General features: G+C 44.3%; 2 protein-coding genes across 2 annotated transcripts in view; one reads left to right on the top strand and one right to left on the bottom strand.

The window, feature by feature from the left end:
- Positions 1–6,258: 6,258 nt before the first annotated feature.
- On the top strand, positions 6,259–7,475 carry LOC140554804 (dual specificity phosphatase 29-like). The gene is made up of 3 exons (XM_072678184.1): positions 6,259–6,564; positions 6,734–6,957; positions 7,258–7,475. The coding sequence occupies exons 1-3, from the start codon at positions 6,359–6,361 to the stop codon at positions 7,473–7,475; spliced, it is 648 nt and encodes a 215-aa protein (XP_072534285.1). The 5' UTR covers positions 6,259–6,358.
- Positions 7,476–7,674: 199 nt separating this feature from the next.
- Positions 7,675–15,250, bottom strand: part of kat6b (K(lysine) acetyltransferase 6B) — a 36,938-nt gene continuing 29,362 nt past the window's right edge. The window contains exons 14-18 of the mRNA XM_072678180.1: positions 14,261–14,492; positions 13,840–13,999; positions 12,929–13,141; positions 11,787–12,075; positions 7,675–11,682 (exon numbers count right to left, since the gene is read on the bottom strand). Coding sequence (XP_072534281.1) covers positions 8,948–11,682; positions 11,787–12,075; positions 12,929–13,141; positions 13,840–13,999; positions 14,261–14,492 — 3,629 coding nt within the window. The 3' untranslated portion in view covers positions 7,675–8,947. The remainder of the gene's footprint in view (positions 11,683–11,786; positions 12,076–12,928; positions 13,142–13,839; positions 14,000–14,260; positions 14,493–15,250) is intronic.

Here is a 15,250-nt window from a genome sequence, read left to right as displayed (position 1 = left end):
CTTGCTCCAAAAAGAGCCTATGAGCATGTGTTGTTTTTTTTCCAAACTCTTGTGAAGTGAGATGGTTGTGGCCTGCTCTTTATCATATGAAGGTGGAGCAGCAGAAACATGCATGGCTGGATGTCTTAAAGGCCTGATCCCCTGCAGAGACACTCTAATGGGTGTCATGTGCTCTAATATGTTTGCAGGGTCTGCACAAACCCTTTGTGATCCAGTGAGTGTTGCCATTAAACTGGCTCTTTTTCTCCAAAATACCCTTTGCCCTCTGAATGACTAGGAAGAGATTTAACTAAATGCTCCATGCCTTGTATTTTAACATCAAGAAATGTCTGAATTCTGCAGGAAATTCAGTCATATTCAGTTGTCAGTCATATCACACTCCTGTTAGTTGGGACAACAAGTCTGCAAGTTTCCTTTTTCACTGTTAAAGCTTTCCTGTGAACAGAGTGGCTGCTGAAGACAAATGGTCAAGCTGTGCATGCCAGACACAGTATGAAGCACCATCTATATCTGACCCGCAGTGTCCACTGCGGACAAACGGCCTGCCCTCCAAGCCTGTCAGTCAGGTTCGGCATGGCCAGAGTGTAGGAGATGAATGAGTAATGGTCTATCACACACTGTCTTAATGTCCATCCATCCCCGAACAAACAAATACAGTTTCCACTATCAGAGCCGTAGAGGAAAACACTACAGGAGCCCTCAGATGGATCCTAGACTAACAAATAGCGTACTGTGGAAGCACACCAACTTTCGAAAGCAGAGTTTGCTACAGCTATTTGGACAAGTCAGCGCTGAATTTTTGACAGTGTTTCTTTTAGAGAGACTGATGATTACACACAAGGACCCTATCATTTAGGAACACAGTGTGTGATAAAGCCATAGAGCGTGCACTGAAGATCACACACTCTGTTAACTCACCCAATGGGCCACATCAGGCTTTGTTTTTTTTTTGTTGATATATTGCAAAAATGTTATTATTTAATCTTAACTCCAATTTTATCTTAATTCCAAATTGACAAAAGTACATTTAGAAAGTGCTACACGCTTTTCATTCAGAAGGTTTGAACCCTGATAACATGGGAGTAGACTGCATGAAGGAGAGAGTTCAGGAGGCTTCTGCTTTGAGCAAAAATGCCAGACCCTCAAAAAAAGGTGACTAAGGATCTGTTCCAAGGTCTTGGATAGTGTTTGTGTGTAGAGTATTCCTGACAACACCAGGGCATCACAGGTTGGATGGTGCTGAGAGAATATGCTGATTCTGAGTATAATGAGAACAGTTGTTGCTAGCTAGAGAAGTTGAAATAGGGCTCTATGATGAAGTTCGGGCAGCTTCATTTCCACTGCTCCACAGCTCAGTGCTGGGGGGGGGGGGTCTTTATACCCCTCCAGACCACACCTGATATTAGGCAGGCATGCTGCTAATACATCTCTACATGGACTAGACAAGCTATGTGTGTTTGTGTGTGTGTCAGCAATGGGTGCAATTTAAAGTATCTGAACGCATTCATTAGAAAGGGTGTCCACAAACATTTGGACATGTAGTGCATAAAAAAGAAAGGTTTGATTTCAGGTTCTTTTTTTTTGGTTAAACTGCTTTCACTTTCACTGAGGTATTAGTTTTTGCAGCTGGATGACCGTGGCTGGAGGCCTCAGCTCAGCTGAGTGTTTGCGAGTGTTTCTGTTCCTCTTTTGCCTAAAACAGAATGGAAAGTCTGACCACAGACTTTCAAGACAAGCAAGATCTAATGTAAGGAGAATGAGTAAGACCACGTCATTAACCGATGAGCTGTTTCGAACAGTGGAAGAGCAGGCCGTGATCTCAGCCTGCATATATTTCCGTTTGAACAAGTGCTGATCTCATGTTCTAAATGAGCCGACCGTCCATCTTCTTTCATGACAGGTGAAGGTCTCACCTTACTGATGTCATCATTGTCTGAAAGAACACACACTTGTGTCCAATTTTTGCGGCACAGTTTTGAAAGCCAAACAATTTGAAATGATTTGGCGAAAAAATCTAATTTTGCTTCCGTTGTGGTTGGTCAGTCGAGAACAACTGCTGGTGGATGTTCCAAGTTTTGCTACAGGGTTAACATTGCTAAGCAACATTAGAAGTTAAGGGTCATCCAAATCTTCTCTGAACCCCGTCATCAAACCCACTCAAACGCTTTGTTGTCTATAATACCAGCTCCCACATTCAGCTGTATGCGAAGTTTTGTTATTTGTATAGTTTACAGTAAGACTGAAATACTGTACCCTAAACCACGTCTGCATGTCTGTGCCTGTATCTTAATGAAGACCTTGATGTGGTTTAAACACGTCAAAAGATGTGTTGGCATGTTTTCTCAGAAAAAGTGTGTAATATTAGCCTCATAGTGTCAGCACTAGACTAAGGACGCAGGTTTCTGACACTAAACATGTCTTGGCTAATCCACTACAAACTGGATAAATTGTATTTGCCTCTTAAATCGATAAATATGAAGCATTAGTCCCTCATTAATGCAACTTCTGATCAATGCTCTTCTATTATTAGTTAAAAGCTTCATGGAAAATGAAATGTAAGCTTTGTGGAAGATTTAGAAGCATAATTTACAGGTGGAGTAAAGAATAACTCAAACAGTCGTCAGTGTGGGGTTTGGTGTGGCCACAATACACATTCCAGAGAGCAGCTATTAATAACATCTCCTCTAGGGTGTTATCTCAGGTGCAGGCTATGAATAACACCTCCCTCTCTCGCAGCATGCACATTTTTCCACACATTTTCCGCACTGCTGACATGGGTTACGTTTTTATTTATGATATACCTGCCTCAAAGAGTAGGGAAAAGCTTTCCGTCTGATGGAAGCGTGGGTGGCAAACACTATTACTGTATGTTGGTGTGATTCTGGATATGAAAATTAAGACCCGATCTCAGAGCTGAAGCAGCACAGCTACATTAGTTGAGGAAAAGAGAGATTTCAAGGTTGAAGGACTAAGTGAACCTGACAAAACAATAAAAGGAATCCAACATCACCAATTTAATGACTTCCCTGTCAAGGTGAGTGATGGCAGTGACTGAGGCTGTGAGGGAGGAAAAAAACACATACAGCGCTGATGGCTCTGAAAACTCTCTCTCCAGAGATGATTCATGTGTCCTTTTCACATATCTGGGAAGCGAAAAGCAATTACCATCCCATTTGCAGCAGCCAAGCTCGCATTACAGAGACTCTGTTAAAGTCAGCTCAAAAAAGAAACACCTTTTGGATTAAATTACAAGTCCCGCTCTGCTGAGATTTCCTATTTTTGTCAAATTGGACTCTTTTAGTCACCAGGCCTCAGAAAGGACAGCTGCCTGTAGGAGGGCTCACAGCAGGCGATGTGGGGAGGGAATAATTGGCTGGTGGAATGGAGCCCAGGTCGAGACTTCTCCTGCGGGACAGGGCACACACTGCCTGGCCTTTTAGCAGATTTGCCATCTCCATGGCTGTGATTCGATCTGCCATGAGTCAAAAACATGATGTGTCTTAATGAAGCCAAAATAAAAACAGGACTGTACATAAACACTACGTTTCCACCATTTGGCAGAAGCTCTTATCCAGAGCGACTTAGCATTTAATCATGTTTCAGAGGCAGAGGGGAAGAGAGCGTTAGGAGCCTTGCCTAATGACTGGTAGTGGTAGGGGAGCGTGTGGCACAGCCCAATGCTTTTTATTTTTTATGAGACTGATCATTTTTCTACATGCAATCTGCACATGCAGGATCTGCCACCAAGAAACGCTCACTTGAAACATCTAGTTACGGAACAATTCATCTGTAAACAATGAGTGTAAACAACACTACAACTTACCCCATAGGAAAGGCAGGTGGGGTTAATTTAAACAGATTTAGGGGCAAGTTGGAAAACAAATTTAAAAAATCATCCAATGCAATTTAATGTTATTTGAGACAAATTATTCATGACGCTGATGTTGTTGATTTTGACTACAAACAACACGCAGAACAGCAAATTTCAGCAACAGAAAACTAAAAAATATGTCATTTATTAGACATCTGAAGGACATTTCAGAGAAAACTGTGGGTAAAAATCCTCCAAACAATGAACTTTCTGAATGTGCATGGGGGCATAAAAGATCTGCTGCTAACATTCTAGTGCCAGATACCACAGGACATCTGCAGAGGTCTGGTAGAGCCCATGCTTAGAATGGTCAGATCTGTTGTGGTGGCACAGGGGGGACCTACTCAATATTAGGCAGGTGGCACTAATGTTATTTGGCATACACCAAATGCAATCTTAATTAGGTACTGCCTTTGTCCTTAATATACCCATTAGCACATCCACCCTTACCCACTCATCCCCCTGATAAGATTGATCTCTGCACACGATTGACTTTTACTAAAGCCATTATTTCAAACACACTAATTATACTGAGTTCTTCCGCATTCATATTAACATGGCAATTATGGATCCAATTCTCCTTCCCTGATAAGACTTCCAGCATTAATCTCTGGGTTTCAGTGGTTAAATCGGAGCACTTCGGCCTCCTGTTTTTTTCATTCACTCATTTTTCATCCCTCTTTCACAAGGGTGGGCAATTCCGGTCCTGGAAGGCCGGATTCCGGCACAGTTCTGTGCCTTTCCTGCTCAAGCACACCTGATTGAACTCACCCGTTCATTGCCAGGTTTAGTAGGTCTGTTAGAGCAGGGAAATCAGCAAAGAGTGCTGCACTCTGGCCCCCGTTTGCCCACCCCTGCTCTATCCATTGGTTATTTCTTCCTTTCCTGCCTTGGTTTTGCTCTCTGTTCTGCTGTCCAGCGTCAACCAGAGGTGGATGAGTTTCCTTACAAGTCTTGGTTCCTCTCAAGGTTACTTGCTCTTGATCTGAGGGAGTTTTTCCTTGCCCCTGTTGTTCACTTAGGGCTCAGACTCGGATCTCTGTAAAACTGCTTTGTGACAGCAGCCATTGTTAAAAGCTCTACATAAATAAACTTGATTTGATTTAATAGACTCACAAACTGCTTAGTCATGAAGAGCACCAGAGGAAAAATACCATTTATAAAGAAAAGCCTGTCGGAGGTCCCAGTTTTCCAGGAAGCACTGACATCATTCTCACATCGATCACACAGCTATAAAGCCACATGGCATCTCACCTCAGCAGAAGAGTACTGTCATTCTTTTTTTTTTTTTTAATCCTACTTCTACAGTAAATGTACCATTAGTCTCACGTGGCACCTTCTATATCTCAGCATACACTACGCGTCCAAAGGTTTGTGGACTTTAATACACACCAACTGCAGACACGGATGTGCAAATGCACACACACAGCTAGTTTAGTCCCTGTAGAGAACTACGGTCAATAGAATAGGACTCTCTAGAGCAAATAGACATGAACCTCATGGCATCATGCCTAATGCCAGCATCCTGATCTCACTAACGCTCAATCAAATCCTCACAGCAATGCTTCAAAATCTAATAGAAAGTATTTCCTGGACAGTAGAAACAGTTACAGTTTTAAAAAAAAAAAAATACCCTTGATGACGACAACAAATGAGCAGGAGTCCCAATACTTTTGTCCTTATAGTATTCTGATTTGCAATGATCAGAAGATTCACATATGAGGCTGAAATGAGAGTGAATGTTAGATGTAGTCAGGCTCCTTATGTCCACTGCTGGCCACCCACGCCACGAGTTTATAAATGCAGGGTGTAGAGGCCCTGAAGTGACCGCCTGGCACCGCAAATGTGTTTAGAACTGGAAGACACTCTTGTTTCTCCCCCTCCTGCATACTGCTGAGGTCAAGGCTCATAGATCACAGACCTAAAAATATAATTTGAGATCTGGTGGCTGTTACAGGCTGAGCAGCCATGCAGTGCGTGTCCAGAGGGTGCATTCGAGAGCTGCTACCACTGCTGCGGCTGCTGAAGGTAAGCGGCTGCATTCAAGGCACATGTTAATTGACCATTTCTGTACCAAGATGGTAGAGAGCTAGCGTAGCATGATGCTTGATTGGGTTACCCTCCCCCCATGCTGAGTGGGTAAAAGATCATGCAAAGAAAGCCCAGCTCAACTCCGTGCATTGCTAATTAAGGGGAATCTGCTGCACAAATATAAAGTAAAGGAAGTTGTGACAACATTTTAATTTGACACTTAATGACTTGGCGTATCTCCACTGCCACAGCAGTGCGATTGCAGTGGATTTGACAGTATTAGCAGTAATGAAGGTTGGGGCACTGCTGCAATAATAAACAAGATCATCCCGGAATGAAGTGGGCTGACAAACACGTGCAACGTTCAGAAATAGCCATGAAAATGTCTGAAATGTCATCTAAGAATTCTTCCTCTCAGCTTCTTCAGAAACGGGGCTGCTCTTGGGCTTCTGGCTGATGAGCACAGAGCTGAAAAGGAAGATGAAATCTAATGCTTCAAAGCCGAGCACAACAAAGAACCCTTATAAAGCCGTGCAGTGTGATCCAGACAGTGAGTACATCACACCTGGGGTATTTGAGCTGGAGAAACTGTTCTGGCGCGGCTCAGGGGCAGCCTACACCCACGTCAATGAGGTCTGGCCCAGCGTCTACATTGGAGATGAGTAAGTGAGATGATGAGTAAGCAAATGGGTTCAGCTCTTCTGTTAATGGGATTCAAGACACTTGGGATGTCCTCAAAGACCATCACTTCTCCCTGATCTCTCTTCACTGATCACATGCATGTACTGCACTGTATTATCATCATCACCCATTGTTAATGATCCTTCACAGGAAAACTGCTCTAGAGCGCCACAACCTGGAAAAGATGGGAATAACGCACATCCTCAATGCAGCAGAGGGAAAATGGAATAACGTAGCCACAGGTCCAGACTACTACCACGGCATGAACATCGATTACTATGGAGTGGAGGCAGAAGACATTCCGACTTTCAACCTCGCTCAGTTTTTCTACCCAGCGGCTCAATTTATTGACCACGCACTCAGCAAGCCAGAGAGTGAGTAGAGAGAAGGCATGATAAATATCTTTAGAAAAGAAACTAGTACACACACACACACACACACACACTTCAGAACAGTGCAACCTTCTCCAGACAGGAGCTCTTTTAAAGCTCTCTTGAGGAACGTTGCGTATAATATCGTCAGTGCTGACCTTAAGCAGGGTTACAGAGGAGTAATCTGTAATTTAACCAGGAATCATCCATACTCCAGAGCGCCTCATCATCCATACTCCAGGCTCCCAGCCTAAAGACAAAATATCACTGCATATAACTACTAACTTCTTATCGTTGTTTCAGGTAAGCTGCTGGTGCACTGTGTCATGGGACGAAGCCGCTCAGCTACTTTGTTTCTGGCCTATTTAATGATCTACAAGAGCATGACTGTCGTCTATGCCATCGAGCATGTGAAAGAACGGCGCTGCATTTTGCCCAACAGAGGCTTTCTAAAGCAACTGCGAGACCTAGATATTCAACTACAAGAGCAAAAGCAGTCAACAAAGAACAGAAACTCCTAACACAGCCAGAGACTCCGGGGCCAACTGCTCAGAGCCGCATTCAGAATCAGCGTACAACACAGACTTCAGGGAGAAACGACGGAATATGCTTGCAATGGTTAAGGCGGTCTTGTTTCCAAGATCTGAACCAATGTCATGACTTTTGACAGTGCTCTGTAAACACACACACGGTGAGACCAGAGAACAATCCACACTCAGGTTTAAGTCTGTCAGTGGCTCATCATAATTTATTTTCTGCTAAAATGTACAGCATTTAAGTGACCGACTAAAAAGGTAACTCATAAATACAGGACTGTTGCTCCATTAATTAGTACAGTCAGATATCCCTCTTACGTCAAACTGTACGCCATTCTGTACAGGTACAAAGGCTACAAAATAAGCTATACAAACAGACACCAATACAATTTTTTACCTTTATACATGCCATCTGTTTTCGTCTATTAACAAGGTCACCGTTCTACATTTCAGTAAAATATAAATCAGATGTTTTATAAAGATAAAAAAATCTACAGATGGAATGAAAATGTACGTTTAAAGGCATTTCATAAAAGACCAACTTTGGAGTAAATTGACAATTTCTGAACTCTGTCCTCCCCCCTGTGAAGTTTTTTTTTTCCCACCTTCTCTTTTTGCATTCCCTCCCCCTGATTTAGAATTCTACATGTACAAATACTGACATTTATTTTGCTATTTTGACTGAAATTGCTTTAGTTTGTATAAAAACAGAAAGCTGCCTCAGGTAAAGAAACTTGTTAAAAAGTAACAAATTATACACAATTAGCAATAGAACCTTCGAAGCGGAAACACCCAACATCATGACAATGTTTAAAATCTTTACAGTATTAGAATCAACAAAAATATAGTTTCATTTTTCCTTCCATAAGAGGGAAACCTAACCAAGGCCATACATTTAATATAAAATTGCTTGCTTTTAAGCACAACACTGTACAGTACTACTTTGATGCACTGTCACTAACAAAGACATTAGAGCATGCTAAGTTTTGACCTTACACTTAAAAAAATATAAAAGTAGATTTACAATAAATAATATGAAGGCATGAGTACAGACTTAGAAACATAATCTTGCGATTCCTAAACATGTACATTGAAAAGGCATACAATGCAGGCACATTTAAAGGTTCCATAATGCAAGTCCCAAAAAAGAAAACAAAAAAAAAGGAAAAAAAAGAAAAAGCACAATGCAATCTCCAGTAAACTGCAAAGCAGTTTGAAGAGATTTACATTTCAATGTTACATTAAATTCTGATGATGTAAGGCTTCCCGTAAATAGGGAAAAAAAAGCTAAAGATTAGCTATTAAAACACAACTTTTTTGCATTTTTACCAAGTGCTGGTTTTTCAGAAAAATTCAGAAAAGCGAACATTAACAATGAAAATCAACACAAGAACTACCTCAAGTCATCAAGCTGACTTTTAGATCATGACCCTTTGGAGACCAGAGGTCATTTGCGATTATCGTCTCATATAAGGTCCATTTAAGGGTTGTTTGGACATGCCAGTGTTCACATAACCATGGTGGCCCGCTGGACTGTACATCATATTGCCGTGGGGAGGGGCCTGCATGGGCTGCTGTGGGTAAGGCTGGGTACCCATCATGCCCATCTGCATAGAGTACTGCGTTGACTGATTCATATAGGGAGGATTGCTGTGGTAGCCCCCGTTCATCATGGGCTGGGTCACCCGGTACGTATTCATTGCATTTAGCGGAGCCATATTTACGTTCACGTTCATCGAGTTGACGTTATATGAAGTCGGCATGAGGTTCACCCCCATGTTCATGCGGGGCGCCATGGCTAGCGTCCTGCTAGGAGCCTGCATGGTCACAGTCTGGGGGCCCCTGCCGTACATCTGCTGCTGGTGGTGAGGAGGCAGCGGGGCTGATTTGGAGCGTATGGAGACTGGGTGATGGTGATGGTTCTTAGGAGCCATTTGGGTTTGCAATCTCTGGGATGGTGGCAAGTTCATGTTGGGCGTGCCCATGTTGCGCTGAAGCATCATAGGGGGAGGGGTCATGTTCGGAGGCGGAGTCATTGTGGCCTGCGTCTGTGGGCCTCCACCAGCGACTGCATGTGGAGGCTGAGACAGAGACACTAGTGCTGGGTTATGAGGGCCGAGCTGTGAGGACAGCGAGCCATTGTTGTTGCCATAAGACGTGATGGGATGTGACCCAGAGTGGCTGAAGGGCAGGGGGTGGTCTATGAGGGTGTTGGTAAGCTGCTGTAGCTTAGCCAAGCTGAACGTAGCCGAGGGCTGTCCATAGTGCCCGCCCCCATACTCACTTTGGCCCATCCGCTCATACAGCCCCAGGTTGGTGGAGGGGTTGTTGGACTCTGGGATGTCCGGGAGTTGCATGGGTGGAGGGAAGCTTGTGGACATCGAGCAGTGCGACAGGGGCTGCTGGTGGTGCTGATGTTGATGCTGATGGTGTTGATGCGGGTGGTGATGGTGGTGGGGGTTGTGATTGTGGTTGTGGTTGTGGTGGTGTCCATGCCCGTGACCATGGCTGTGCGCATGACCGTGTGCGTGGCCATGGCCGTGGCTGGGCTGCCTCTCTGGTACACAGCCTTGTGGGGATTTGACACTGCAACCCTGTGGGGAGTTCATGCTGTTCTGCTGGAGCATACTGCAGGCGCCAGTATTGTTCACCACAGGGCCGGCCATCTGCTGGGACACGGCACAGCTGCTCTGTCCATGGCTGCCACCGGAGGAGAGGTTGCCATAGGAACAGCTGCTCTGGGAGGAGGCGCCAGCGCTAGCTCCCGTGCCACAAATGCTGCCGCCCAGCGTGGAGTCGTAACTGCTGGGGTTCTCGTAATTCTCAGTCGTGCTTTCAATGCTGCCAAGGTCACTGAAGCCGCTGTCCACCACTTGCTGAGAGTGGTCAGACACAGAGGGGACGTCCATCATTGGGCTGGTCTCCATGTTATGCAGAGAGTGCACAGAGATGGCACTTTGCTCTGGGCTGATCTGAGTGTAGCTGCTTTCAAGAATGGACACAGCTGGGCTGTTGACGGAACGCACGGACTGACTGGGGTGGGAGTGAACAGAAGAGAGTGGGCTGCTGTGGTCCGACTGCTGGCAATCATCTACAGGAGTCATTTGAGGGCTCTGGTCCACATGAACATATCTCTGCAGGCTGCGGCAGGCCTCCTGGGTTTCCACACAGTCCTGGAAGTGCCTCTCTTGCTCAGCCTCTTGTGTAAGGGACTGAACAGCCTGGGCAGTTTCCATGTCAATCTCCGGACATATACTGTGGTCCTCCTTTATTGCAGGAGTCAAAGGTCCAGCATCTTCATCCTTTTGGTGAACACTCTGGCTGCCCTCCTCTTCCTCATCTGATCCAGAGTCAGGATGATGATCTGAATCCCCAGCATCATCTTGCACATCCATGCTGACGAGTCCACTATTATCTGGGGCCACCTCACCTGAACACTGCTCAGGAAGATCTTGCTCCTTCTCATCATCATCATCGTTACAGGGTTTTGGAGCAGGTTCAGAGTCATCCGGAAGTTCCTTCTCCTCAGGTACTTCTGCAGGATCCTCTTTCCTTGGCTCACTGGAATCCACATGACCATCATCCTCATCATCCGCATCATGATCTTCCACGTGGGTAGGTTCTGGTTCTTCGTCCTCGTCTTCCTCTTCATCACGTTCCACTGGGCCCTGAGATGCTGTGCATTCATGCTCTTCTTCCTCCTCTGGTTCCTGAGCTTTTCCCTCTTCTGGATTCTCATTGGACTGTCCATCATAATTCACAGGACTGACTGGCGCCTCTTGGATCTCTGCAGCACAAGGAGAAGTACTGATGGAGTCAGGTTTATCCAGCTCATTATCCTCATGTTCTTCACTGGGTTCCTGTGCCTCAGGACTCAATGTCTCAGAGGCTAAAGTGTTTAACTCTGCCTCCGCAGGCTCTGGTTCTTTACAGGGCTCACAGTCTTCTGGGACAGACACAGGACTGGCCACCTGTTGCTCCTCCTCTGGCTCTTGTTCTTGCTCCTCTTCCTCTGGCTCCTGTTCCACACTGACCATGGGCGTCTCGGGTGGTGTGTAGAGGTTGAGCTTAAAGCCCATCTTTCTCTCCTTCTTTAGTCTCCATTTGGGAGGGCCCCGCTTCACCCCTTTGGGCCAGCCTTTCTTCCGCTTCACAGGGCGGGGATTGTCCTTTTTCACCGCATCTGCAACACCTACAGATAACAAACCAGAGTCTTTATTGAAAGGGTCACAATATCCAAATGTTCAAGAGTTAAAATGATTAAGTTTATCCAAACAAACCAATCGAGACAATTACCTTCTACTTTCTCTTCTTCTTTGGATGGATTTGAGTGATTGTCATCTGGCCTCTCTCTCTTCCTTGGTCTGCCTGGCCTGCGTACCACTGCTCTTAGGTTCTTCTCTTCATCCTCATCACTGTCCTCCCTCCTGATGGAATTCTCTAGTTGTGGAACTGGGCTCTCCACATCAGAGTTCTCAAATGGCTCATCCAACACCTCGGTCCTCTCGGAGATCGTTTCTGTGGTAACACTGCTGTTAATGCGCACTCTCCTCCGACCTCTTTTCTTCCGCAAAGGACCTGCTCTCTGGAAAATTAAACACAAGCACTATGAGATTATCTGCCATTGTTTACTCAGAGAATTACTGTGCATGCACAGGCTGCAAAACAATAAAAAGCTTTTGTGCAAAAACTACAGAGTATCTAAAGGCACCTTATGATAAACCATTACTATGGGTCACCCACACCATATGTAGCAAACATGGAGAGATGACAAGGTTTGTTAGGCATAACAGTTGTCATAGCAAGAGCATTGAAAAAAAAATTTTTTTTTTTGAGAAATTGTCCCCAGTGCCCTCTAAACCAAAAAGCAGAGGTTTGGATAGGACAGATACAGTAAAAGATGATGCTAAACATAGGGAAATGTGACCACATTGTGAATTGGCTGCCTCATGATCTAAATGCAAAGACCCATCATTTAGACCACAGTGCCTGAGCCACAGGCCATTCATTTGGAAAGCTCTGCCAGTATGAAACCCCAAATGAGAGTATGCAGGACCAGACTGACCACAGGTCCCTCACAACATACTCTTTTACTGAGTTCGCTGACTCTCCCAAGACATTCTGGAGTTTGCTAATCCTAATGCAAATATGTCAGCATTATATAAAAACCACAGTGCTGTTTTTATAAGGAAACATTTACTCTCGGGTTTAGGTTTGTCAAGTATTTGTCTAATCATCATGAACAAAACAAAAGACTAAACCATTTTTGTAAACAAATCAACGTAAGAACATTCACTCAGAGAAAATGTTAACATAAGAACAGTATCTAATGGTGCCAAGTAAACACAGAACCCAGTGTCTGCAAAAATTCAAAACAAATATAAATAAATAAAATGTAGGATATATTTTCCACCCCCAATAGTGACGTCAAACTTTACCTTTCGCTTGAGCCCTGGCATAGACTGCGAATGGACAGAAGCAGCGTCATCGTCGCTGCTGCTGCTATCCTGACTTGCTTCCAATTGTTTTTCAACAGTGCTTGTAAAAAGTGGCTCTGGTTGTCTTCTGCTGTAGTTCTTGCACTTCGTTAGAGGAGGTATTCTTCTACTGAACATTCCTGCTCCTTTGTCAGCTGCTGCAAGGTCCCCTGTCTGTTGTTAATAAAAACAAAATAATGGCTTACATTAGCCAGTTTGCTCTGCAGCCACACAGATGAATGACCTTTAAGATGACCACTTTTGATATACCATTCTGCAGCACAGACGGCCTCCTGCTTGGTTGTTCTAAGCAACAGTTACTTTTAAGCAACCATGGAAGATTGCATTTCATGGGACATTCAGCTGTATTAAAATTGCGGAGATCTGATTTGGGTCACTCAGGAAGCTCGGTAACAGTTAGAAAATGCTTTCAGCTAGATCTGTGAACTCTGCCTGAACTCTTGAAGGGATAAATTTAGCAACTACAACAAGTGCCATCTGGAATTGCTGCCATCTGAGTGACCCACACTGACCAGCAAATTTATGATCAAGACATTATTTATATTTAAATTTACATAAGAAAAAGAAAGAAAAAAGGCAGCGGTTTTGAGGTTTAAAGTATTTGGAGTAAAGCATGACCCCATCCATATCCAGAAGACAAATTTCTACTATTGAGGTCAGTTAAACACTGTACATAAGGACAGCATGAAGTCATTAAAATAAGCTTATTCTACTGGCCTATGCAGTGTAACGATATCTTGGTGACTATGCAAAACCATGTTAAACAAAAGTTCCATCAGAAAAGGTCATCCACCCAACCACTAACACCACAATTCAGCTAAGAATTATGAAGCCCCAAGACTGAAGCCTACCCGTCCTCTTTTTCTCTGCTGCACTCCCGGTGGGTTTCTGCAGACTGATCCAACCGGAGTCCAGACAAGACAGTCAGGATCGACCTCATAAAGACGTGGTTTTTCCCTCAGCTGTTCCATGTGTCTCTGGATCAACTGATGTTTCCGGACAATCACAAATCTACAAAGCAAATTAAAAGTGAAAGCTTGGTGAAATAAAATAAATAAATAAAAATAAATCAATTGTCTACCATGTATGACTTCCCGCTGAACATTCTGCACCATCAACAACCTGCGTATGTCAAAACACTAGCTATAGTTCACACAGTCTGGTTAAAGTCTGGAGACGAGTTACACATTACAGACTTGATCTATTGACTACAGAGCCTGTCAGGAACTGTGTGTGGGTATAACTGACAGACAGCTCCAGAGCCCAACCCACCTGCCATCCTGCACATCAATCATGTTGAGCTGCTGGAGTGTGGTGGCAATGTCATGTGGACACATGCCCGTGGCTTTGCTCATTCCCTTGATGCTGACACTCTTATCTGGGTGGTTGTGCAGGTACTCCAGTATGACACTTTTCCAATACGCCAAGTAGGACAGACGACCCAGATCTGATAGAGGCTTCTCCGGGGAGCCGGCCTGGCCCTCCCGCCTGGAGAGTAAGTAACCTGGAAAGTGAGAGGAAAAAAGGGGGTTGAGAGGGAGGAGAAAGAAAAAAAAAGAAAGAAAAGCTTCATGAGGTCTGACGTCTGATTAGTTATGAGTGACGGTTTTCATTTATCTTGTTTACAAGAAGAAACAAGACATCCTTCTTCTCTGGAAGATCTCAGAGGCACAGGTGAATTTTCATTTTTTCATTCCTCAAAGCATCAGATGGTCAGATGTTCAAAAGCCTCACATCTCAAAGAACAGGCTCGTCAGCCACCTCACAACACCGTGATACATGCTGTGAGGAGCTACAAAGCAGGAAGACTAAAAGGTAGTGGGCAAAAAGCTAGCCCATGGAGAGCCCGTCCTCGATTCAGCTGGTGTGAATATGAGGTGTAGGCTGTGATTACCAAACAAAGAGAAATGGGCCTGATTAAAGAGCTGCTTTAGCCGTGATTAGAAATAGAGAGCAGCCCTCACTTGGCACACATTCATTAACTGCCATCAACTTCATTAATGCAACCACCTGGGAGGAACGCTACAGAGGACGGTCACAGAATGGTCACACCGTAGCTTGATTTTTATAAAAACAATGGACGGAATATTATGGGGACATGACATTAATGGTAAATCTTAATACAAATGTACATTCTCAGCTTTGACAATCCAGTCCATTGATTTCAATCATGGGGTGTCATTTAAGTAGTAGGCTCAACATGAAGCAAACAAGGAAACTCAAGTAATGGTGTGCATTTTGAAGCTTATATATGGATTACGT

The sequence above is a fragment of the Salminus brasiliensis genome, chromosome 4, assembly GCF_030463535.1.
Source record: "Salminus brasiliensis chromosome 4, fSalBra1.hap2, whole genome shotgun sequence".
Lineage (NCBI taxonomy): Eukaryota > Metazoa > Chordata > Actinopteri > Characiformes > Bryconidae > Salminus > Salminus brasiliensis.
Note: the sequence above shows the minus strand (reverse complement) of the source record. Positions and strands in the feature narration are given on the sequence as shown.

Coding starts and splice junctions, on each gene's coding strand:
- LOC140554804 (XM_072678184.1), top strand. CDS start 6,359: ATGAGCACAGAGCTGAAAAGGAAGATGAAATCTAATGCTTCAAAGCCG. Junction 6,565..6,733: donor AGCGTCTACATTGGAGATGA/GTAAGTGAGATG, acceptor GATCCTTCACAG/GAAAACTGCTCTAGAGCGCC. Junction 6,958..7,257: donor CGCACTCAGCAAGCCAGAGA/GTGAGTAGAGAG, acceptor TCGTTGTTTCAG/GTAAGCTGCTGGTGCACTGT.